Source organism: Pseudopodoces humilis, chromosome 4, assembly GCF_049639895.1.
Source record: "Pseudopodoces humilis isolate 2021_Gansu_Grassland_sample_001 chromosome 4, ASM4963989v1, whole genome shotgun sequence".
NCBI lineage: Eukaryota > Metazoa > Chordata > Aves > Passeriformes > Paridae > Pseudopodoces > Pseudopodoces humilis.
In genome coordinates this window covers 39,063,077-39,086,573 of record NC_142203.1, presented here as the reverse complement: position 1 = coordinate 39,086,573, position 23,497 = coordinate 39,063,077, and the positions used below count along the sequence as shown (strand labels likewise).

General features: G+C 40.6%; 1 protein-coding gene across 1 annotated transcript; it reads right to left on the bottom strand.

Annotated features, from left to right (window-relative positions):
* Positions 1-2,513: 2,513 nt before the first annotated feature.
* On the bottom strand, positions 2,514-23,022 carry LOC102099145 (fructose-1,6-bisphosphatase isozyme 2). The gene is made up of 7 exons (XM_005522620.3): positions 22,614-23,022; positions 19,878-20,040; positions 18,863-18,955; positions 13,933-14,073; positions 12,621-12,758; positions 6,428-6,547; positions 2,514-3,318 (listed from the first exon to the last, which is right to left on the bottom strand). Exons 1-7 carry the CDS (start codon positions 22,784-22,786, stop codon positions 3,124-3,126), a joined length of 1,023 nt encoding a protein of 340 aa, XP_005522677.1. The 5' UTR covers positions 22,787-23,022; the 3' UTR covers positions 2,514-3,123.
* Positions 23,023-23,497: the final 475 nt, after the last annotated feature.

Genomic DNA, 23,497 nt, shown 5'->3' with positions numbered 1-23,497 from the left:
GCTCATGGACAACTTGTGATCCACCAAGAGTTCCAGATCCTTCTGCACAGAGCAGCTCTGTAGCAGCAACCCCTGACCTGTGCTGGCACTTGGGGCTGTTCCTCCCCAGGTGCAGGACCTGACACCTGCCCTTGTTGAATCATTAAGTTTCTCTCTGCCCAACTCTCCAGCCTATCCAGGACCCATGGAATGGCAGCAGAACCTTCAGGTGGATCAGCCACTCCCTCAGTTTAGTGCCATCAGCCAACTTGCTGGGGGTACATTCTATCCCTTCATGGGGTCATTGATAAACAGGTGGAACAAGAATGGTCCCATTATTGATCCCAGAGAATGCCACTGGCTGTTGGTCTCCAGGTGGATTCTGCTGTGCTGATCACAACCCTCTGAGCTCTGCCCTTCAGCCAGTTCCTGATCCACCTCACTGTCCATTCCTCTAACCCACATTTCCTGAGCTTTCCTGTGAGATGTTATAGGCGACAGTGTCAAAAGTCTTGCTGAAGTCAAGGCAGACAACATCCACTGCTCTCCCCTTACTGACCCATCCTGCCATGCCACCACAGAAGTTTATTAGATCGGTCAAGCATGAGTTTCCCTTGGAGAATCCATGGTGACTACTCCCAAGTTGTCCTCTACATGCCTGGGCACGACCTCCAGAATGAGCTGTTCCATTCCCTTTTCAGGTACAGAGCTGAGGCTGACATGACTTATCTTCCCAGCTCCTCCTTATCCTTTTTGGAGATGTCAGTAATGTTGACTTCCCTCCAGTCATCATGCACCTCTCCTGCTCCCCATGATTTTGCACAGATAATGGAGGTTGGCTTAGCAGCATCTGCCAGCTCCTTGGGCACTCATGGATGCATCCCATCAGAGCCCATGGATTTATGGGTGTTAAGTCTCTCTAGCTCATCTCTAACCCAACCCTCCATTACCAGGGCAAAGTCTTCCTTTCTTCAGCCTTCCTCTCTTGCCTCCAGGGTCTGGGACTCCTGAGGGCTGGCCTCACCAATAAAGACTGAGACAAAGAAGGCATTCAGTAATTCTGACTTCTCTGTGTCTTCTGGCACCAGAACACCAGGATTCAGCAGTGGCCCCACATTTTCCCTAATCTTCCTTTTGCTGCTGATGTACTTGTCGAAGCCCTTTCAGTTGTCCTCATCCAATTCAATGCAAAGTGGGCCTTGGTCTTCCTTATCTCATCCCTGCATACTCTGATGATATTCCTATAGCACTCCCACAAGGCCTGGCTCTTTTTTCACATCCCAGAAATTTCTTTTCTAGAAACTCTCTGCTCAGCCATGCAGATCTACTGTCCCCTTTGCCTGATTTCCTGCTCATAGGGCTGTGAGGTCTTGAGCTTGGAAGAAGTGATGTTTGAATATTGACCAGCTCTCTTGGACCTCCTTATCTACTAGAGCCTTATGACATGGGATTCTTATGAGTAGGTCTTTGGAGAGGCCAAAGCTTGCTCTGAGGAAGGTCATGCAGGATCCTGACTCCCTAAGACAAAGGGCTAAAGTGTATGTCTCAAACAGCAATAACCAGACAGCTGTGGAGCCAACCAAGGATTGTTGATAATAACAACCAGTGATTGTTAGTAACGTACACTGTGAGAAAAAACAGGGTGTGGCTGGAGAAGGTGGCCATACAGAATTAGGGCAGTACTTTTCCAGGACAAACATCCTTGTTGTAACTCTTGGAGATAAGGACAACACAGTGCAAGCATAGGAATGAGACTGAGAAGTGGGCATGCATAGATTATAGGGAGGGATCAAGACAACCCAAGATGGCTCTGACCCATTTCCTGAAAGGCTGAAAAGAACAGACTGTGCATCATAACTAATTTGTATAGAAAATGAGAAAGTTATCTTCATGGCAGGGAAAAACAGGTATCCTCACAAAGCCCAGGCACATATGCCCCCCCCGTCCCTGGACTCCACATCAGCTGGAGTCAAGACTCTGTGTCTCCCCTGCCTTCCCCCTCCTCTTTAATTCATATCTCTCCCTGTCTCTCTCTCTCCCTCCTGCTTTCTCCCCTTTTGCCCTACCTCTTTATTCAAAACCCCCTACCTCTTTATTCAAACCCCCCTACCTCTTTATTCAAACCCCACTGCTGTGTGCTTATTCTAGGAGATTAGGGGCTAACTTGTATTAATTCTCACGCCAAGTGTGGAATTTACTAAAAGTTTTGTAAGCTTCTGCAGACTGTATGACTTGTGTTGTTCCCTTTGACCGCAAGCATAGCACAAGCATCTACAAAAGCATCCACAAAACCTGGAAAAACCAAAAGCATCTACAAAATTTGTGTGTTCCCTTCCACTTAAAGACAGGACAACACAGTGACTAAGGAATTGCAATATAATGTGTAAAAGGGCAAGCTTCAATCTGAAATAAGAACATTTCAAAGTAAGAGAAAATGGAGGTATAACAGTGTTTGTGTATCCTCTTACATAGGACAGTGGATCAGAGGGCGATGCAGAGGACAGTGGATCAACAGAACAGGCATGATTTGAGTCTCACATCCATAGCAATGATTTATTGTAATTTGTGCTTTGAAAGGTGTGTGTATACAACAGATGATATTTCCTGTTCTCATGAGAAATCAAATACCCTGGCAATGCTGCAGCCTTTTCATCTCTATTAATTACCCAAAATATATACAATTTTCAGCTTAAAAATACTGTTTCAGACAGCATGAGATTTCTGCTCTTCTTAGGGCTGTCAAGATAAAAAACATCTGCAAGAAAACCTGACAAAAAATCCAGATAATGGCATTGCCAATATTGATGTGGAAATCCTGTCGCAAACAATGCTGTCCATGCAATGTCAAATGTAAAGCTTCGGATCAAATGGGGATACCGTTCCTTTTGTTAACATTGTATAATACTATATAAAGTAAGTAGTTGCTGTTTGTCATGACTGTCTCTATACTTGACCTGCCTAAATCAGAATTAAAGGATTTCTACATTTGCCTGCAAGGAGAAACAAAATCTCACTATTTTTCCTCTTTTTGTAAATTGGGACTTTCACTGAGATTGGTGGTAAATGCTAGAATCCACCGTTTTGAAAGGTAAAGCTTTTCTTGGAAACTGAAAATGGACAAGCAATATTTGATGTGGAAAGACTTTAGCTGCTCTTCTGGTGTTTCTGAACACAATCAAGGTATTCTTGCACATCATCTGGAGAGCCAAGTATGAGAGGAACTCTCTGGTGAATATTCTCAGGTTTCACATCCAACACTGCTTTGGTCCCTGTAGTTGCCATTCCACCTGCCTGCTCAATGATGAAAGCCATAGGGTTGCATTCATAGAGAAGTCGGAGCTAGAAAGAAAGAAGAAACACATGATTGTCTTAGGGGGAAATTATATCAAAGGACTTCCCAAAACTTAGCATTCCTTTTGTGATTTTAGGAAATTTTGTACCGAACTTCAATTTACCTGAGTAGCAATGTCACTCAGAGAGTCCCCCCTTCCTTCTCACCTTCGCTAAAGCTTTTTGTTTGGAGGAACAGTGCACTCACTGACCTTACACCCAGGCATCACCACTATCATTTCCAAGCTGACATACAGATATGCAGCACCAGCAAAGCTGTATTTTGTCAAAAATGTCAAAAGTGGGTGTCCCACAAACATCAGCAAAACAGTTAAGCCAGTTAAGCTAACAGTTCTGGGAAAGAAAAGCCAAAATATCTTCTCATATGGAGCCTTTATGTGTTAACTCAGAGCTTGGGATAATCATGTTATGTTTAGTCAGGATGTTTTGGAGTTTGAAACTTGATGCTCCCAGTCTCATATTTCAGGATTTTATTGCTTCTCTTCAGAAATGTATATAGATATTAGTGGCCTGAACTTATCCAACTTATCCTTAGCTTCAGAAGGAGCTGCAGTTATTTATTAGAGGCAAAATTTCCTTTTTGGTTTGGACCCTGTTTACATTTTTTAAATGTTACCTTTTGAGGTGAGTGTGTTCTGGTGGAGTGCGAGCTTATTTAGGATATATGCCAAAAGTTCCTGTGTTTAAATGAACATCGATGATAGCTGGTCAGTTCTGAACAAACATTATTTCTGTAGGTTTATCTATGAAGTGCTCATGTACAACAATATTAACACATATTTTGTTTGAAGGACTCCAGAAGAGGGAATGTTTTCTGGGAAAAATGAAGTGTGACAGAATGCTACAGTGTATAGAGACAGAGAAATGGGTTGAACACAGGACTTCACTACCCGTCGTGCCTTTAGCACACTGCAATAAAACGATGATATACCACAACTTAAATAGCACTATATTACCTTCTTTCTTATCTTTAAAGCCCAGTGAAGTGCTACTTCTGGTACAAGGACTCCATCTCTGAGGCAACATAGGATCATTATATTTCACTCTTCCTCCTATTGCTTGGCCCAGTTCTGGAAGATCATGAGCCAGCAAACAGCAGTGGTATCACCATGGAACCACGTTTCAAGTTTCATGTTGCTTAGCTGTGACTATGCTTTGAGGAAAGCAGTTTTTCTTCAGGTAGCAGTGCAATTGCGCTTAAAGATCTACAGGTGGGCTCTGTCTTCAGATAGGTTTAACATTTTCACCTAATAGAAAACTATAAGCCTTAAGTTTATGAAAAATATTATTCAAAATACATTATTTGAAGATTTATTGGTAGTCTTGTACTGTAGTGTTTATTGAGCATTTAATTTTCTTTCTTTAACCTAAAGAAGGATCTGTAAATTTTAGGGCCTACATCCATGTCATTTGCATTTACTCTAGAGACTTTTGATCAATTAGTAACATTTGATTATTTTCTGCTCTCTAACAAAGTGCATAGACTGTCTTTCAGGGTACTTGCCACAAGAGTATAATTTCTCCAATAAGAAAGGATATATGTGAAAAGAACTATATACTCTTGTACTCTGAGATGGAAAGAAAACTTACTTGTAATGATAGCATATTTTATTTCTTCCATTACTCTCTTTACTACGGCAGTTCAAGCCACAGCAATCCAATAATAAATGTGGGTTAACTCCTGTGGAAACCTTTATTTTGTAAAGTTATGTAAGTACTTTGTTCCTTTGTTCTTTTGTCCTGTTTCTCATTCTCTCTTTTCAACAGTGGTTTAGTACAGATTTCAAAACAAAAAGTTTAATTGGAAGAGGCCAGTCAGCAAACCCACTTTTTTCACACACAGCAAATTCCTTTTTTTTCTCTTCCCTTATATACAAACAGATCCACATAATTTGCTGGGGACTTTTTGGGGTGGTGTTTTGGGAGCTGTTGGTTTTTTTTTTTCGCCATGGGATGCTGATTCAAAAATTTAAATCATTTTTGCCTGGACAAACATGCAGACATTTTTGGTTGTATATGTTGAAGATAATTATTTTCCTATTTTTGTTTTGAAGACCATTTGGATCTGCTGGTATTTTGGTAAATATAAGCTTACTATGATGGAACCAGTAGTCCTCTCTCCCTAAAGACTGTAGACATTAGGATATTTTGAGACCAGTATGGAAGATGGGGCAGATTCCTCCATGTACCAGCCATGTATGCAAAAACATTTGAATAGAAGGTTTTAAGTATGGTGTAGATCAGGAAAGAATGTATTCTTGGAGTCAGAACACCATGCCCAACCTGAGCAGGACTGAGGTACTGAGCCAATGATTTCCTAAGGATTTCTGCAGGTTACTGTTGATCCACAGATCAGCTGTACGACTAGGTCTCTTAAAACATATTTCTTTAAAAAGTTGATAATAAGGGTATCTGATGCTGCAGGAGAGAAGTTGAGGTTGACAATGGCCCGTGGCCCGTTGGTTTCAAAGACTGACTGCATTGCATTGCACTGCATTGTCATGGTGCACTTTGTACTGGTGTCCAATAGGGAAGTCATACTTTCCTGAAATATTGTATGAGAAACATACATTCCACTGTAATCACCTTTTCTGATCAGGTAGTTGAAGCCTGAGTTTGCAGAGCTGGTGATATAAGATCAGTGTCCTTTGGAAACATAAGGTAGGAAAACCCTTTTTTCTAGTATTGGACAAAACCCTTTCTGGGGCTCAGCGTATCCCACCAGCTGATGGGATAACTCTAGTTGCCAGTTTAAAGTCGAGAGGTTTTCCTTAGATCCGTGGTGTATCTGCAAGCTATGCACAGGTGTCTCAATGGGTTTCAATGGTACTGAAGTATTTAGAAGAATTATTAAGTCCTTGGTTGCAGTGAAAATCACTTGAGTATCTCGTAATATAAAAGCACAGAGGGAGATTTCTGGCCTAAATCAGCAATTGCCTAAATTTCTTTCCTAAATTTGATTTCTGTCTGTCATTTCGTTAGTAATTTTTTCCACAGTGGAACATTATTGTTTGTTTATTTATCTAAACTACTTCTGTGGTAATACCAGAGGTATTAGTTTGGCTAAGTTCACCAGAAAGTAATTCAGATTATATACCTTTCCTTTAGGACTCTTCTGGTTAGCAGGATACATGAAGATCCCACCATACATCAGTGTACGGTGAACATCAGCTACCATGGAGCCCACATACCTGGCACCGTATGGGGAGCTGCCATCCTGAAAAACATAGAGTAAAGCACTATATTTACCAGGCTAGACAACTAGTAGTGTGGCAAAGTGTAATTCTGCTATGAAACTGGAATCAAAGCTGCTTAAATCAATGGCTGTTTATGGATACTGCAAATACCAAAACCAGTCCTAAGTTCAGCCTTTTGTAAGATGTGATCATCTACAGGGTTTTAAGATAAGAGATTTAAAAAGCTGCAGACACAGTATGTAAACCAGAGTGCCTGTAATTTGAGGGCACCATTTGGAATCAAACCCCAGCCTGTGAAAAAACAAGGGACTGAAAACTTCTTCACCTTATCAGAACAAGATCAGAATAATTTGATTTTCGATCTTTCACTGTTTCCTAAGCCAGAGCATGAGGAGGGGTGTCATTCATGTTCAGATGGTTCCAAGAGAACTCAAACTTTTACCTTCTAGCTCCTTTGTCAAGTGGTGAAATTGTTCATAGAATTCATTCTGCAGCTTGGTTTGGGAGATTACCATTTATTCATTAATGTAATTTTCCTTGCTCTCAGCTTAGAAATTGATTTTGTTGAAGGACAGGCCATTTTAGCAAGAGCAATCAAGAAAGTATTCATGTCAGTCGCAGGTCTGCTGGTGACAGAAATGGTTAGGTAGGAAACACAGAAGACAAGCAAGGTGTCTTGAACAAATAGAAGTACGTACGGTAGACCAAATAAGCTCCACTCAAGAAATATGACATGTCATCATACTTTTATGAAGAGGAGATACAAAAGACAGATGTAAATTTAGGGAAAGCTTTTTAAGAGAAGAATTTTGCTGGTCTTTTCATATCTCTCAATCTGTCTTCAATAAAGCTGAGGAGGAATTTTCATCTTCCCAGAACATTACTATAGACTGAACTTCAAGAACATTTAATACACATATATGTTTTGTATTACAGTGCTAAAAGTCTGAAAACATCTCAGCATGTTTTTTTCTGTCTGGGTCAGTTTTCTAATAAAAGATCTTAGCACTTTCTACAAAGCTCATCTTGTACTGATAGCTAGATCTAGAAAAGTACATAGAGAACTTGTTCAGCAATGGCAGTTCGAAAACCTTCAGACACCACAAGTTAGTTACCTTTCCCAGCAAGGAAAGGCCTGGGAAAAAAAATCCACGCTTGGAAGGAAAATAGAGAAAAACATAATTCTATTTTGAGATCACTTTATCAAATTGTTCAATGTGACTGTGAAGTTTTGACAATTACTGTCTTTTAAAATGGAAAAAAATTCTCATGAAATTGCATATTGTAAAGCAACACAGCACTAGGAAGTTAAGTCCTATGCTGCTAAAGATAAGACTTGGATTTTTTATATAGCTGATAATAAAATAGGAAAAGAGAACCATTCCAGGCTACGTAATAACCCTTGTTCAACTGTACACATGTTGGTTTTCATGATTCGTGTTGTACACATTAGGAAAACTATGAAAAATTCAGAAGAAAACAATGCAAACTATGAAAGACTGATGGATAAGACACAGTCTAGAGCTTTTACATTTAGTTTTGTTTAAATCTGGTGCTATTAATTGTAGGCACAGGTGAACAAAACCTTTAAGTATTTGTTCCCTTGTTTTTCATGGCTTATGCTCAAATAATTGCATATTTAGGCTTCAAATGATGGCTTCTCCATCTCACAGCTGTTTGTACTTGTGACTTTGCAATTGTAAAAATCTGACAATAGGAAAAACCAACAGGAACACCTTAAGAGGTATTAAAAGGAGACAAGTGAGAATTTTCAGTTAAAATCTGGGAAAGATGTGATTATAGTCTCAAATTAACTTTAAAAATACAATCAAAAGAAGAGCTTTCTTTTGTGGTTTTAAAAGGTAATGAACTGAGTCCTACGAGCAGTTTGTTGAATACTAAGAAAAGCCATAACATATTAGCAAGCAGCCCCTGAACCAGACTGCTTAGGATTGCTTCTATGACATTATCAAATAAGGACTCTGTAAATCACAGGTAAAAAGTTTAATGCACAGCTGAGCCACCTGTGTACACATCATCTGACAGTTTTGGAATGTGCTAGATTTCCTATTTATATGCAGATTATTTACATAATTTGTGTGTACATGGACAGTGTTATGAGGTTCCCTTCTAACTCAGGATATTCTAAGCTCATGAGATGCCACTGACAGTTGTAGTTGCTTCTTAGCCAGACAGATATTCACCAGCTAGAGACATAATGCTGAGAGTGTGCTGAGAAAAATACAGAAGATAAATTCCTCCATTCTAATAAGGTTATCACTTGAACCACATACTGAAATAAAATTTTTACTTCCCTTAGCATACAGCTGCCTACATGGGAAGAATAAATACTACTTTTAGTTAGTGAAATGTTATTTCTTGTTTCTCCAGTTTTGCTGCTTACACATATTTTTTTAACATATGAGAAAGTTAATAGGTGTCACATGTGTGTTGGCATATTGCCCAGGCATTCTTCTCACACAAAATAATAGAGCATGAATGCTAGACCGGTTCATCCCCAGTCCTCAGCAATGCCAAGCTCTGTGCTTGCTCAATAAGCACTTCTGATTATTTAGTTGATGCCAGTGAAAGAACCTTCATGTTCCCTTAGTCAGCATCCATGGTGTTTGAGTAAACTTGTGGCTACTCTTCATTTCACCCCTTCTGCTGCTTTTTCTTTTGCTTAACACAAATGAACAAATATCATTCATAACAGATAGGTCCTGTGATATTTTTTCTTCATGTTCTGATAGAAGTCAATTTTTTTCATTTCTGTCTTCTACTGATTTCTGACAGCTCTGCTCTTCCACAGCAGAACAAGACCAGGTTTTTCTTATATAAATATGATAAGTAGGAGAGGGGGGGCAAGAAATTTTTTTTGCAAACTATAACAAAGTCTTACTGCATCCCTTACTCCACATACAGATGTGGTGACAAAAGAATAGTGGTTTTACTAGCTTTTTTGTATCATTCAGACGCAGCTTGGCTAGTTGACAGAAGAATGCTTCATACTGAAATGTGCTACTGGGGGTAAGTTTTTAATGGCATTGCTGGAATAAATCCTTAACCAACGAGTCTCAGTTGCATAGCTGTCATCATCCACAAGCTGTGATGAGACTCAACTTCTCTTGTCTCTGACTGTAGGAAGCAAAGATAAAAGTGTCCTAGCAAAGTGTGACAAAGTCCACGGGGAGTTTCAAATTCTACCATGGGTCAACCAGTGCCAGAAAGAAGGTAGGGCCTTGTGGCTACTAGGAAGGACCCATTCTGGGGAGAAGTTGTTGTAAAATTTGTGCAGAGACAGTTTCTGGCCCAGCAGTGCCCACTAAGCATTGCAGACTGGAGCAAACATGTTGCATTACAGGCAATTTTGTGAACAGAAACTTGTTCTTCAAACTGGTTAAGAAGCAGTGTGATTTTGTCATGCTTAGTAAAAAATTAGCTTCACTCTCATACCAGAAGAGATGTGGTTAGACATATGTTTCCCACTGCATCGTAGTAGTAGAAGGCTTAGGTCTGGCCTACAGAACATCAGCATCGTTCTAGTGCTTTTTATTCAGAATTGATGCCTTAGGTATATGGGGATCCACAAGAAATTTTGAGGGTCAATGGGGCTTTGTAGTCCAGGCTCTCTGAGCTGGGACACAGCTGTTAGATAGTAAGAGGAAACCTCTCTTCTACTCATAAATGGTTGATTTTTAGTGTTTTGTTGCTAATGACAATGATATAGAACATAGGACGTGTTGTGGAAAACTTTCTACTTTTGTTTCCATTTTATTTTTAACTTTTCAGTTTTTAGTGGCAATGTCAGAGAGTCATCTGAACAGCATGTTGACCGAGAAGCACAGGAAGGAGTTAATAGAGGTAAGATCTAAGGAAGAAAAATGAAAAAAAGTGACAAATAGCTAAAACTGGTGCCGGGTCTCCTGTCTTTTAGCAGCCAGAAGAGTATAGGGTGAGTAATCTGCCCGAATAAGAAGGTGTTTCCATGCCAAGGAATGTCAGTTCCTCCTCAAGTCAGAGGCAGGGGATATCCAGCAGACACCCTCACTACCCTTCTGCATGCTGGAGAGAATGGGACAAAGACCAAAACTGTGAAAATCTCAACCTGGGTCCTGCAGGGAAAGGAGGAACATCACCAATGTGGCTGTAGCTGGTTAGGCTAACAGGTGAGGCCAGAAAGCACGTCCCATGCTACTGAGAAATGGCAAAACCTTTTATCTCTAGTCCTCCCCACAATGCAAATATAATGTGCTTTCCAAATCAAGGAACTGAGTTATGCTGTTTCCAAAACTCAGGTTCGTAACAAGTTTCAGATGGGCAGGGCACTTCCTTGTGCTTTGTGGCCATAACATTTGTGCCTCAGCCCTTCTCATGCAGACAACTGTACATCTCAATGCAGCAAAAAATGTGGTTATTCAGCACAACTGAGAAGATTTCCTGTGCCCCAAATAACCCATGCACTTCTGTGCTGCTTGCTTTAAAGTAACAAAAATATCTGCCAACTTCTGTTGCATTAGACCAACAATTTCAGTATGTTTTCATCAAATGATGCACAGACTTGAGATAAAATAGTGTTTGCATATGAGTTTTTTCTGGTATGTCTCAATTTAAGGATTTAGTGAGTTACCTGATAGAGCTGTCCTCATTGATCCTGTGGGGAAATAACTCTGTCTGGTCTTTCCACTGAGTTTGATATCTCTTCAGTCTTTTCCTTGTTGCCTGGGGTTGATTCATTTGTTTAAGAGTTTTACGTTAAATAACACTTTGATGCTTTGCAAAAAAAATAAATTAATAAATCCAGTCTTAGGGCATTATACTGAATGCATAGCCTGGTATAACGTGAGCAGAATGAGAAGCACATATGTTCTTCACTTTCCCAGCTGGATTAGGTTTCAGGAAGTATGAAAGTTGTGTTGTGGGTTTCTGCTTCTCTCACAGCTGAACTGAATGCAGACTTTGAAGTCGCAAAATAATCTCAAAAATTCAAGGTCAATATATTTAGAATGCTGTGGTGTGACACTCTCTGTAGCTACAGTCTGGGTAATACAAAAAGGAGGGTTTGATATTCAGTCAGTAGCCTTGTAGCTACAGCTGATACAGTAAATCCAGATTTTGTAGTTCAGAAGGAGGAGCTTATCATGGGACCATAGTTTAAATGGTTACTCATTATATTTCCCTTTTACAGCACCCTGAGGTTTTTACTTAATGCATTTATTTAACACAAACCAAAATACAAGTATCCTTGACAACTAATAGTTTAAAAATAATCTGACTTTTTTTTTATAAGAAGAGCTTTAAAAGCAGTTTCCTGACCAAATTGAGTCCTGAGTTGATCCACATCACCGTATTTTATGAAGAATTACACTTCACATAGCCACATTTTCTAGAGAGCTTCTAGCCTTCCACACTGAGAGCCTGTGTTCTGTCCTCCTAGCACTGGTAAGTTAATAACAAAACTGTATTTGTCCAAGCAAGTTAATCAGACATGGGATGTCTCTCTATTTTAACCACCAAATATAGTGAAATTGTGCCTCACACCATTTGTTTAGGTTTTCTCCCCAGCATGTAGGTTGGTTCATGCTCCATATGAAGCAAGTAGAATGTGCAAGAATGATACTGCATTTTTCAGAGGCAAGAGGGCATGAGAAGGAGAAGGTGATGCCACCCAGATTCCTGCAAACACCTTCTGGGCAGCACGTGGAATCTAGCCCTGAATGCCCAGCTGCACATATGACTGAACTGCATATTCAGAAAATGAACTGCTAAAAAATGAGGGTATCCCCAGATGTGGTGTGCACATTTCCAGAGCTTTGTTGAAAGATCTGGTTCTTCAGCACATTTCCCTTCACACAAACAAGCTATGATTTGCCAAAGTCTAAGTAATAAAAGTTACAAAAAATGTCAGGATGCCAAAAAAACAAAAACAAAACTCAATTACATGTATATCCAAAATGGACCAGCTGATAAGAAAGGGTTACATGGGTCTGAACTCAGGAAGACCTTCAAATCCTTTTCCATCAGCCAGGACTGCATGGAATGCAGTGCTTGCCAGTGCGTGGTACATTGGGTACAGTGCTAATATTTTCTTACCTCAGGGAATTTCTTCCTTTGCAAGTATTCTGTCATTGCAGGATCAAAATACTTGGCATAACCTTCATTGAGACTGTATACCTTCCCCTTCTTCTTGATTTTAACATCTCTGTCCACCAAAATAAATTCACCAAGTCCCTGCAGGACAGGATAAATGAGATATTAGCAGGCAGCAGAAAATTTTGTTGACTTTCTGTAACAGTTGTCACACTAAACATGGCAGAAGTGCTAGCACAGCTTGATCCTTTCAGCACCAGCCTAGTGTATAAACTCACAATATTTCAAAGAGAGCAGAAAACAGAGAATTTGCATTAAATTAATGAAAACTTGTCACAATTGGTACTATAAACAAAACCTAATTGGAACAGAGTATCAAAAGAGCACCAATCAGCCCTGAAAGATGGATCATGAATCTCTGTCCTCAAATCATAAGGCTGCAAATTAAGAAATGACACTGCCTTCTGATTTTTGAACTCCTCTTGCCTGTCTTGTCTAAATATCTTAAAGTGAATGTGGTCAGCTACACCCATGTGTTATTGTCTGCAGTTTGATTTCAACTTTCACTGTCTCAACCAGAGCTGTTAATCTCTCAGTTCTTTCCACTTGGAACAAGACTATTTACAAAGGTTACAAGAAGTTTTGGTAATAATTCATCTTTTTATTTAAAAAAAAAAAAAGAGAAAAAAACCATAAAAAACAACACCATGTTATTTCCCACATCTAATTCTGGTTTTACAAATGAATGATCTTCCAGCATTCCCACAGTAACACCTCTTGTGTTCCTGGGCACTGAGGAGTGGCATAGTTCAATTGTATAGGCGGTGTTGTGCTTTTGCAGATTTTTGGGTGTGCATCTTAGGTGACAGCCATAAAACTCTACTGCTCTTGGGAAATGAAACATCACTTGGCTCGAGCTATCAAAAAAATGGTCCTTGCCTCAGGCTAAACAGTGAACATTCTGAAGTTCTTATTCAGACAGGAAAATCAAGAATAAAACAAACACAGATTCCTTTAAGTGAACACAAAGACATTGTACAAATTAAATTTTCTTAAGTGTTGGTTTGAATGAAGAGGGTTTCAAACACTTAATTGAGAATTTATCTTAATTTCACTTCTGTTGAGTAGGCAAAAACCAAGCAGGTATTGCAACCAACGTGCTCATATATTATTAAATACTTTAATACCTGGGATGCTCCAGGACATGAAAATAAAAATTGCACAAAGTGGATAGATTACAGAGACAAGGGCAAATAAAACGAAGCACAGAAGGCTCTAATGGACAGTGGCAATGTGATTAACACCATGACCGTACCGGATCGAGCATGAAGCAGTCCACTCCTTGCCCTGTGGAGAGGGCAACCAGCGTAGCACTACCATACAGGGCATAGCCTGCAGCAACAATATTGCGTCCAGGCTGCAAAGCATCTTTTTCAGAGGGCTCGTCATCTGTTTCCTGAGGAAAAATTACCATTGAACCAAAGGTTAAATTCTGATAATGAACAATAAAAACAACATTTCAATAATAATGCGCAACAGATTTCCTTTTTCTGTCTATGCAGGCCTTTGAAACAACAAAAACAGAGACTGTCCCCTGCCTCATTCAGGGCAAGTTTGGTACAGGTACATGTACATGCTGGGACAGGATGTTGAGAGTTTGTTATTTTATACATGTCAAGCAATCAATATGATACATGCCACAAAGCTGATCCCTTAGCATTATGGCCCCAGCTGTTAATTGAGGATAATCAGAAATCTGAGACAGAGCAGAGATACTAATTTTCTGTAAATGTAACATAACACCCCTCAGAGGGAATAACTGAAAGATAAATGCTGTAATTAACTTTACAGGAAAAATACTTCCACAGTACAGAATAAAAGGGTATGTGGAGCAACATGATGGAACCAAGTTTGTGCATTAGTCTCTGCTAGTGAAGGGATGTGTAACTGAACTGATACACATGTTCATCTGTTACACAGAAATGTTCATCATATTATATACAAAATAACGAAGGCATGTGATTATGTAAAGTGTGCATGTAGGCAGGAAAGTGTGCAGCTACTCATCTATAATTCTACATAGAACATTCAGGTGGCATTTTATTTCATGCTTTTAATCGATTTATGACACTCGTATTTTGATTAGGCACTTTGGTTATCATGGAGCAACAGTAGCCCCAGCAGACATGGAGCAAATATTTCCAGCCAGCTCTAGAGGTGTACCTCAGCCATGGCTTACAAGAGTTTGTCTGCTGGGGGAGGTAAGGAGGACAGCCAACAGTACTTGGGAAGGCTGGTTCCAGGCTTCATCTCCCACTGCTGCAAAATGGGTGGGGATTGCTTGGTATCAATATTTACTTAAAAGTTCATCAGTGAGTCTTGCATGGATGTTTTGGTGGTGGTCCATGGGGAACTGAAATGAAACACCCCCCCTTTCTTCAGGCCATTGCTTAGTATTTTATTGTTCCAAACTCAGACAGTTTCTCAGCGATTGCACAGGCTTATTTAGATTGAATATCAGCTAAATAGAAACAGCAGGCCTAGGCATGAATATCTGGTTAAAAAAAAATAAATTAAATCCATGAAGACTGTCTTGCGTAGAAAATAAATTATTTGCCCATCATGGTCCTAGCAAGGTGTTCCCACTCCTCATTTTATGCCAACACCCCAAGGAAAACTGAGATGTGGGACACCAAAACAACACTTTTCTTGGTACATGAAGACAGTAATTTCATATCAAAATGTTTTCATTTTCAACTGAAAGGCTTTGTTACTTAAGTTACTTCACTTACAGTTTTTAACTGCATTTTGATCAAATTTTTTATCACTACTTTGCCAAGTCATTCTGTGGAAATAAAAAAAAAAATCCAGTTGACATCCAGGCCTTCATGGGAGCTGAAATATAGCATGTACAAATATATGTGGTACTCAGTCCCTTCAAACTATGTGAAGCTGCTTATTCTGAGAGGTTATAATGCAGATAATGAAGGAAGACTAGTTTAAACTTTTGTTTGCATGTGTCAGAGCTTTGAATATTGACTATTAGTAGCTAATACTTTGTGAAACAGTCCTTACAGTACCAACTATTATGGTCTAGGTAGCATCATCTCATTCAAAAATATTCCCCTATGGCACATACATCTCACCACTAAAAGCAATGGTTGTCCATAGCAGACAAATTATTTGCAGCGTCAAATGCAGAATTAAACATTCATTTAGACAGTTTCAATCATATTAAGGTTGTCATAGCTTTTTGTATGCTCTTATTAAAGAAAAGATAATTTTGTATAAATATAGCAAAGTGCTTTGTTTTCTACAATCTGGTATATATACATGTAACTTCGGGTTATATATGATATTGTTTTAAAATACATTCTTTTTTCTGAGATGAGCTTTTCAGTCCTATTTCTTAAATGCATCTTCGATGTTAATATGGCTGAGAAACGATATATTTGTTGACTACTCAGAAAAAAACAGAGTAATACCTCCCTCAAGGTATTTGCCCAACTTGCCAAGGCAGTTGGGCTGAATTAACTTTTTTTTTCATCCTTTTTCACAACAGTGTTTCCAAGAGCTAGCTTCCAGAAAGGAGAAAAGGTTTGGAACAAACATTTTGCAGAGCTAGTTAGAATGTGAAAAAGCTACAGATCAGCTGATACTTCAATGTTAGGACTGCAGGAGTTTTGTCCTGCCAAGTACTGTGTACTGTTAAACAAGCCAGGGAATTAAACTGGACAGTACACTGTGATAATTGCTATTTTCTCTTCTTTCTGGTGCACAGATGGATTTCCTGTCCATTATATTTTGACTGTGATGGTGGTAGGGAAATACCTTTAGAGGTCTTTATGCAAAGCAATAAAGTAGACAGATGGACTGCAAATAATGAGATACAGTGACTCTGACATTATAACTCATAATTAGTGTGAGGCTGATGAAACAAAGGCTGCAGAGTTTGGCCATAGGGACACCCTCAGGTGATACCTGAGTTTGAAATTTTTTGTGTTTGTGATTTGCCTGACATCACATGAGGAAACTCTCATCAGCACTGGGATTGGCACTAAAATGACTAGATTTCCAGGTCTCCACTTGTGTCATGAATTTCATGAGTAGCCTTTGTGTTTATACTGAATTCTTACACCTTTTCTGTGAGGGACCACATGAAGGGAAGAACATTGTCCCCGTGACAGTGAAGGGTAGCAAATAAAATACATCAGAGGCATTGGGCAAAGTGACAAATTAAAACCACAGTGAAACAGAGTGAGAGTTTCATAACATATTTGTGCAGTATGAATTAAGGATTGTAGAGTCAGCTCAGTGGCATGAAAACCTGGGAAGAACCCAAGCAAAAGGCATTTATTGTCACCACATCCTGACACTTCGGCAACTGAGCGCCCCTCCAGTAGCAGCAGCTGTCATGGTCCAATCCCCTGCTGATTCTGCAAGGCTCCTCCCTCAGCCCCACTTTTCTGGTGTTTCTGATTTTCAGCAGCACCACCCTGATCTCAGAAAACAAAGGCCAGGTGGAAAATTAAATAAAGCTGAGATAGTATTTATTTCCTCATGGGTTTTTCTAAGAAACTGATAGAGCGCTCTTCTGCCATGAGGAAATGGTCCCTCCCACTGTGGTGGAGGGTGAGGATTGGGAGCAATCAGTCTTCAGGATTGAAATGCATTGTCCAAGTCTGGCCTTTTTGTAAGAGTGCTTATTATCTGTTTTGGGGTTCTTTTTCCTAAAATGAGCCAAATGTTTCCACTTTGGAGAGTGTGCCTTTGGAAATGAAGTTGAGACATGGTAGAAAATCAGTCAAAAGCTCATCTCTGAGCTGAAGAACTGGTAGGTGCTAAGGTTCACCCTTTGGAATCACACAATGGGTCTACCTTTTCAAAAATGTTATTCATTAACCTTTAATGGCCTAAAATTATGTTCTCTTTCTTAAGTGACACTTATCTACTGGAATAAACATTTCACTTTTATTCTTTCCCACTACCCTTTAGTAACAATCAATAAAGCACTTCTTAATAATTTAAAGGGAAAATGCAGCTATTGTCTACTGGGAGCTGCTGTTGTCATTTAGGGTATTTTTGGAGAGATAGCTCTAAAGAGTGGAGGCCCCTCTGCTTAACATTAGAGCACATTTCATAGATTTCATCAACACAGAAAAAGCATTTATCTGCAAAAAGCAAGATACTGCATGGTACTGGAGGTAGTCCCAGGAATGTCCTTTCCAGAATCATACCCAGGCACCATCTCAGTGTTGTCTGGCCTGCACGGCATCTGTGCTGTGGGTTTGCACTAACCATGAACAGCCAAATTTCAGGACTTGGCATGAGCCACAACCCTCTTGAGAATTGTGCCATAACTATTTGATTCACTAGAAGATGCACGTTCTCAGCAGTGATGCCTATAGTATTACCTACAGGAAATGTAAAAATCAAGGACTAACCAGCTGAAAAATACGAGGTAAAGAGTGAGGGACTTAAAGACCGTATCTTCATTTGCTTTACCATCTGAGTCTGCAAAGACTTCTTTGAAGTCACAAGTACTGCAAACTGTTATTTCACAATAGCAATGGCTGAGGGTCTCCCACAGTCATATGACCATGAGCTCAGCCTTTGGAAAAAACACCAACTGCTGGGAGATTAGCAAACAAATCACAAGACTTGGCATGACTGTAACTATTCGTGTTAGTAATTGGCTGCGTAGCTGCTGCTCTGTGCAGCCCCATGGGAGCAGACATGCCACCAGGACCCCGACGAATGCAGCTTCCTTCAGCCTTCATCGCTTCCATGCCTATGACCTCCCATCCATGGCAGGCACAGCGGCTGGCACTGGGAGGCCTCCACGCTGCTGGCCACGGCCCAGGGCTGCCAGCCCCCCACAGTGGGTGTCCAGGACAAATCCTGCAACTTGCTGGCACCTAACGCTGAGTCAAGCACCACTGAAGGAGCTAACCAGCGGCCTTGGGGGTGAGATCGCTGTGCTTAGCGTGTGGACACGTTGCCTTTGCGTGTGGAGGAAGGATGTGCTGCCACCTAACAATTTCATGGGGTTGGGTGTCCCCGTCCTGTGAATTCAGGTAGCATCTTAGCACACAAGAATATCAAGCTCTCATCTACTCTTTCTAAGGCTCCCTTTTGCCCAGAGACACCTAATGGACCATGGAAAGAAGCTAGGCAAGGTGATGAACTCAAGACATTTTGCTTTCAGCAAGTGAATTGCGCCATGTGTAATTTACTCCTCTTACCTTTTTGTAGATGGCAAATATTGTTCCTATTGGTGCCAAGCAGTCTATATTGGATGAACCGTCAAGGGGGTCAAAGCACACCACGTATTTACCCTAAAACAGAAGTGGCAAGGGAACCATTTTTAATGACATGTTGTTTCGCATCATTATTTCCTTTTACTTGAAATCTCCCATGTTTTTCTATCTGCATTTAGCCCTCCAAGCGTGCCTGATAGAGCTCGTCAGAGAAGGCTGCACTGCTGACCCAGCTGGCCCGCAGCACAACACCGACTCCCCAAGGGGCTGCCGGAGAAATTGGAGAGGACACTTTTCTGCTCAGACAGCACAAATAGACCATAGAGAGGAGCAGTCCTCTGCTGCCAAGCAGGGCAAGAAATCGTTTAAAAGCAAAAGGAGTGATTCATTCTGGAAGCAAGTATCTTCCTCGAATGAATATGTTTTGTCTTGCTACTTTTTGCTGTGAATGAAAGGACTTCGCTGTGTGGTGAGGTTTGAGGGGTTTAAGAAGGCAGAAAGAAAAAAACATCTTCGGGAAAGGGCAGGTTACATCAGGGTGAACAGTAACTCCCTGTAATACGATCCCCTCCTGGGGGAAGCCTGATGGAGCAGTCAGGTGTTTCCTTTGGACATGTAACATAAAACCGAGTTCTGCTAGCCTCTCATCTCACTTTATCTTGCTAAATACTAACGTAATCCAAAACCATCGCACCCGTGGTCAGGGAATGTAACAGTACACTTACACCTGCGATTTGGGATGTGTTAACAAGCTTAAAAATAATTATTCTCCCTCCTTCACAAAACTTTAATAATACTTTTACTGTCCACATCTCTTCTTTCTGTTGAAATCATGCCACCCACTACAGTTATTAATCAAAACAACACAGAAATGGTGCAAATTTTCTGAATTCCCCCGGGAAAGGGCTGGGTTTGGGGGCCAGATTTCCTACTTGAAGCAAGAGTGCCACCTGCTGCTGCCTGAGCCAACAACCCCCCTGAACGCCGGAGCTGCACAGACCCGCTTGTCTTTCGGGGTGATGATGGCCTCTTTGTTCTCCTCTGTGACTAGGACGCAGGTGCTGTAGGAGGACTGGAGCATGTTAATCACCAGGGAGTTGGATAAAACATCCAGCTTCTTCACCTCATCACCCGTCACATTCACAGTGCCAGCTATACCAAACCTACAGAGCAGTAAAAATGGCAAGAAACCTGAAGGAGGCCAACATAACAGGTTTTTAGGAAAAAAAGACCAACAAGTCAAGGTTGTTTATTCCTTTTATCTTCCTACACTTTTAGATAATCTTTGGATGAAAGAGCTTATAAGGTGCATTATGAGACTCTTGCTGCTAGAAAACAAAAGCATGCGTTTTGAGGCCTTACTTGGGTCCTTTTGCTCCTGTGTGGATGTTCTCCAGGCCAGAGGCAGAGCCTACAGCCCAGGTGGTAAGTGCCAGTCTTCCCCAGCAGCCCATGAGGCACCTGGCTGCAGTTTTGAGGAAGCAGAAAGTGCAGCAAACATCTGCAATATCTTCTGCCGCTGGCTGCTCAGAGCTCCACAATGGCCATTTAACCCACATTCACTCAGTCCCCTGCCACCCCAAATCACTTTAAAGGCATCCCCGGGAAATTTGCCATATGGAACTGTATCTCAGGGTCAAGGTCTGTCTGATTCAGTGATCCTCAGCTGAGCTAGAATTATGTTTCTTTTCCCTATCCTAGTTTTAGCAATATGCTAATGACACACTACAGTAGTATATATGTTTCTGAGACTTCCAGGTGAAGAAGTACTGTTTAGACTCAATGTGCATGTTCTGGGAAACCTACGAATACAAAAACCATACAGTGAAAAGATAGAGCTTTTTTATTCACTAAGGGAAATTAAAAGGAGGGCATGGGGGGCACAGAGGCAAGTGAGGGAAAGAAAAGGAAAAAGAAACAATAATTAGTCCCTAGAATGAAGTTGGCCAGTGGCAGGCCTGAGCTGGGAGTAAAGTAGGTATTTTTACTCAAAGCTCAAAGATGCCTGTCTTTGCTTTTCATAAGTACTGAGTGTTTGGGACATTTTATTGTTGGGTGTCAAGTTTAAGATTTTTAAAAAGGACCATGATTTTCATTGGTAAAGTATCTACTCTCCAGCCAATGTGTTCTCAGTCACAATCACAGCTTAGGCCTATGACTTGGAAAAAGTTCTCCTTCACTTTTGAATTGAAAATTTTTCAAAAATTCTAGCTAAGTGCTTTAACATTAAAGAAGAAACGTATAGTCTCCTATTTGGAGGGTCAAGAAAAGTCAGTGCTCATTAACTGCACAAATGCAGATGGATGCAAGCCACTTTCACAGTGGTTGATAGTTTGCCATAGAAATTCCTGAAATTTCATGGCTAGTTTCACTAATTTGAATGGTGCAAGTTACTCATTTGTATGTTTGGATACTTCAGATATTTCTGAGTCAACATCTGAAGCTTTTTGTTTGTAAAAAGAAATATTTGCTCCTTAATGTAATGGATGGTTTGGGGTTTTTTTTAAAGGTGAAGAATGATTATTATAATTAGATGTTATTCTACCTGTAGCATATCAAATTGTTTTTCTGCTGTTACAAATGATTTCAGAGATAGCCTCTATAAAGATGAAAATTATGTAAAAGCAGCTGTTCCTTTAAGCCAAGGAGGCAAAATAGCTCAATTTCACCTAGTAAGGACAGAGACAAAGTACAGTTTAAGAATAAGGGCATAGGAGCCCGATACTGTGGTTCACTTTGAGTATGTTTCATGTCCTCTCTAAGCACTATGGTCCTATAAAGTGAGGGTAATAGTTCGGAGACATTGAATTCATGATTTGCTACAATGATTGAGGACTTGGACCAAATAATCAACAGAAGTACAAAATTCCACGCCCCCCTCCCCCCCCCCCAACCCCCAACCCCTAGTATCACACATTTTGGTGTTTCTGTGGAAGAAAAAAAAAAAAAAATCCTGAAAGAATTACAATGTTAACTTTCTTTCACAAATGTATTCCTGGTCCCTTTCATGCATGCAGGTGTAAGTGCATACTGAGGTGTGTTCAGAAAAATATCTTTTAATATATATCAAGAACTTTCTATTTTAAACACACAGTTTTATTAGGGTATTCCATATCTCTGAACTCCTTCAGATATATCACCATTAAAAGACTTAAACTGATGTCTATTGAACTTGTCCATGTGGAACAGCTCAGTACATTCCAAGTTTTGCTAAGGCCACTTTTTATTCCATCTGTGAAAGCACTAGATGCCAGATAGTTATATTTGTTTTTCCTGCAGGGCCTTTTGAGACTCCCTGCCTGTGGGATACTGCTTGAGGAAGGAAAGAGAAATGCATCCCGGTATAGCAGCATATGGTGTTTCTTGCATGGCTGTTGCTTTAGAGCATTGCTTATACAGGAGACAGGGAGAAAATTAACTTCCCAAGGTAAGCCAAGCTCTGATTTGCACAGCTCAGCAGAGGGCTTGGATGTTAGCAGAATATATCACAAAGATATTCTGCATTAAAAATATCATGGTGCTATTTTCAGCAAATTCACAGTAAATTCAAAAATAGATCAGTATCAACAAGTACGAGAGATAACAAGGTGAGCAGTGCATTGAAGCTCTAACCTTACTCAGCTTAAAAAGGACACTTCCAAGGTATTTATGAATCCCTGCCCACCCCCCAGCCTTGCTATGCAAGTAGCTGTCTCTCTGCCTTCTCTTCCTCCCTGTAGTGCAAGGTAGGACTCACATGTGGGCAAGGCCTGCCTTTCTGACAGCAGAGGAAATGGCCTTTATGGCAGTCAGCATGGAGTTGAGCAGCTGTGTCAGCTCCCCCGTCGCTCCTTTTACGCGGCGTCCCTTCTCCATAACAAATCGCGTGAGCGTCAGCATATCCGTTTCGAAGGGGCTTTTGTCAGTCATTTTTGCTGGGTACCAGAGTTCCTGTCTTCTCGGCTGGACAAGGTGCTGTCTTGCTGTGTTGAGATCCTGGGTAGCTGTTTTGTTTTGAGGCGAAGCTGTGTTTGGCAGTGTTGCTGGTCAGAATTTATTAAGATGTTTCTGAGACCATGTGATTGAGTGCTCAGAATAACTGCACCCCAGGCTGGCTCCACGGCCCCTCTGGGATGCAGGAAAGGAGCCTGAGACAGGACTACAGCTGAGCAACTACTGCCCGTCTGGTCCCCCCACACACTGAAATTAGCTCTGTGCAGATCTAGTTACAGATTCTGACTGTACATTGGTCTGATTATAATGCAAAACTCTGGCTGGCTGCGTTCTTGGAAATGGCTTTCCTGTAGATCCTGCTCAGCAATGGGCTCAGCAGAGCCAAGGCTATGTTTACAAGGCACCAGAAATGAAGGCACCAGGCACCAGTAACCATAACCAGTAACCATGTGTGCCAGCATCCCACAGCACTGTGATGCCAGACAGGGAAGTTCCCTTCCCATAAGCCCAGTTTTTTCACTCTTTTGGCCTTCACCCTGAAGGAAGGTTTTGAAGGGGTGCATCTAGACATGCATTTGTTGAAGTGTTTTATGTTGCTAAAATCCATTTTAATGATTTCATTCCTGGCCTGGGTTGTTTGTAATATTATAGTGCTTGAATAAGTATTGGTTAGCTGTGGCTTGACTA

Excerpts from the sequence above, each read along its gene's own strand:
- LOC102099145 (XM_005522620.3), bottom strand. The coding sequence starts at position 22,786 with ATGACTGACAAAAGCCCCTTCGAAACGGATATGCTGACGCTCACGCGA. Across the intron at positions 20,041-22,613 it reads AAGGCAGGCCTTGCCCACAT|GTTTGGTATAGCTGGCACTG; the intron begins GTGAGTCCTACC and ends ACTGCTCTGTAG. Across the intron at positions 3,319-6,427 it reads AGAAGAGTCCTAAAGGAAAG|CTCCGACTTCTCTATGAATG; the intron begins GTATATAATCTG and ends CTTTCTTTCTAG.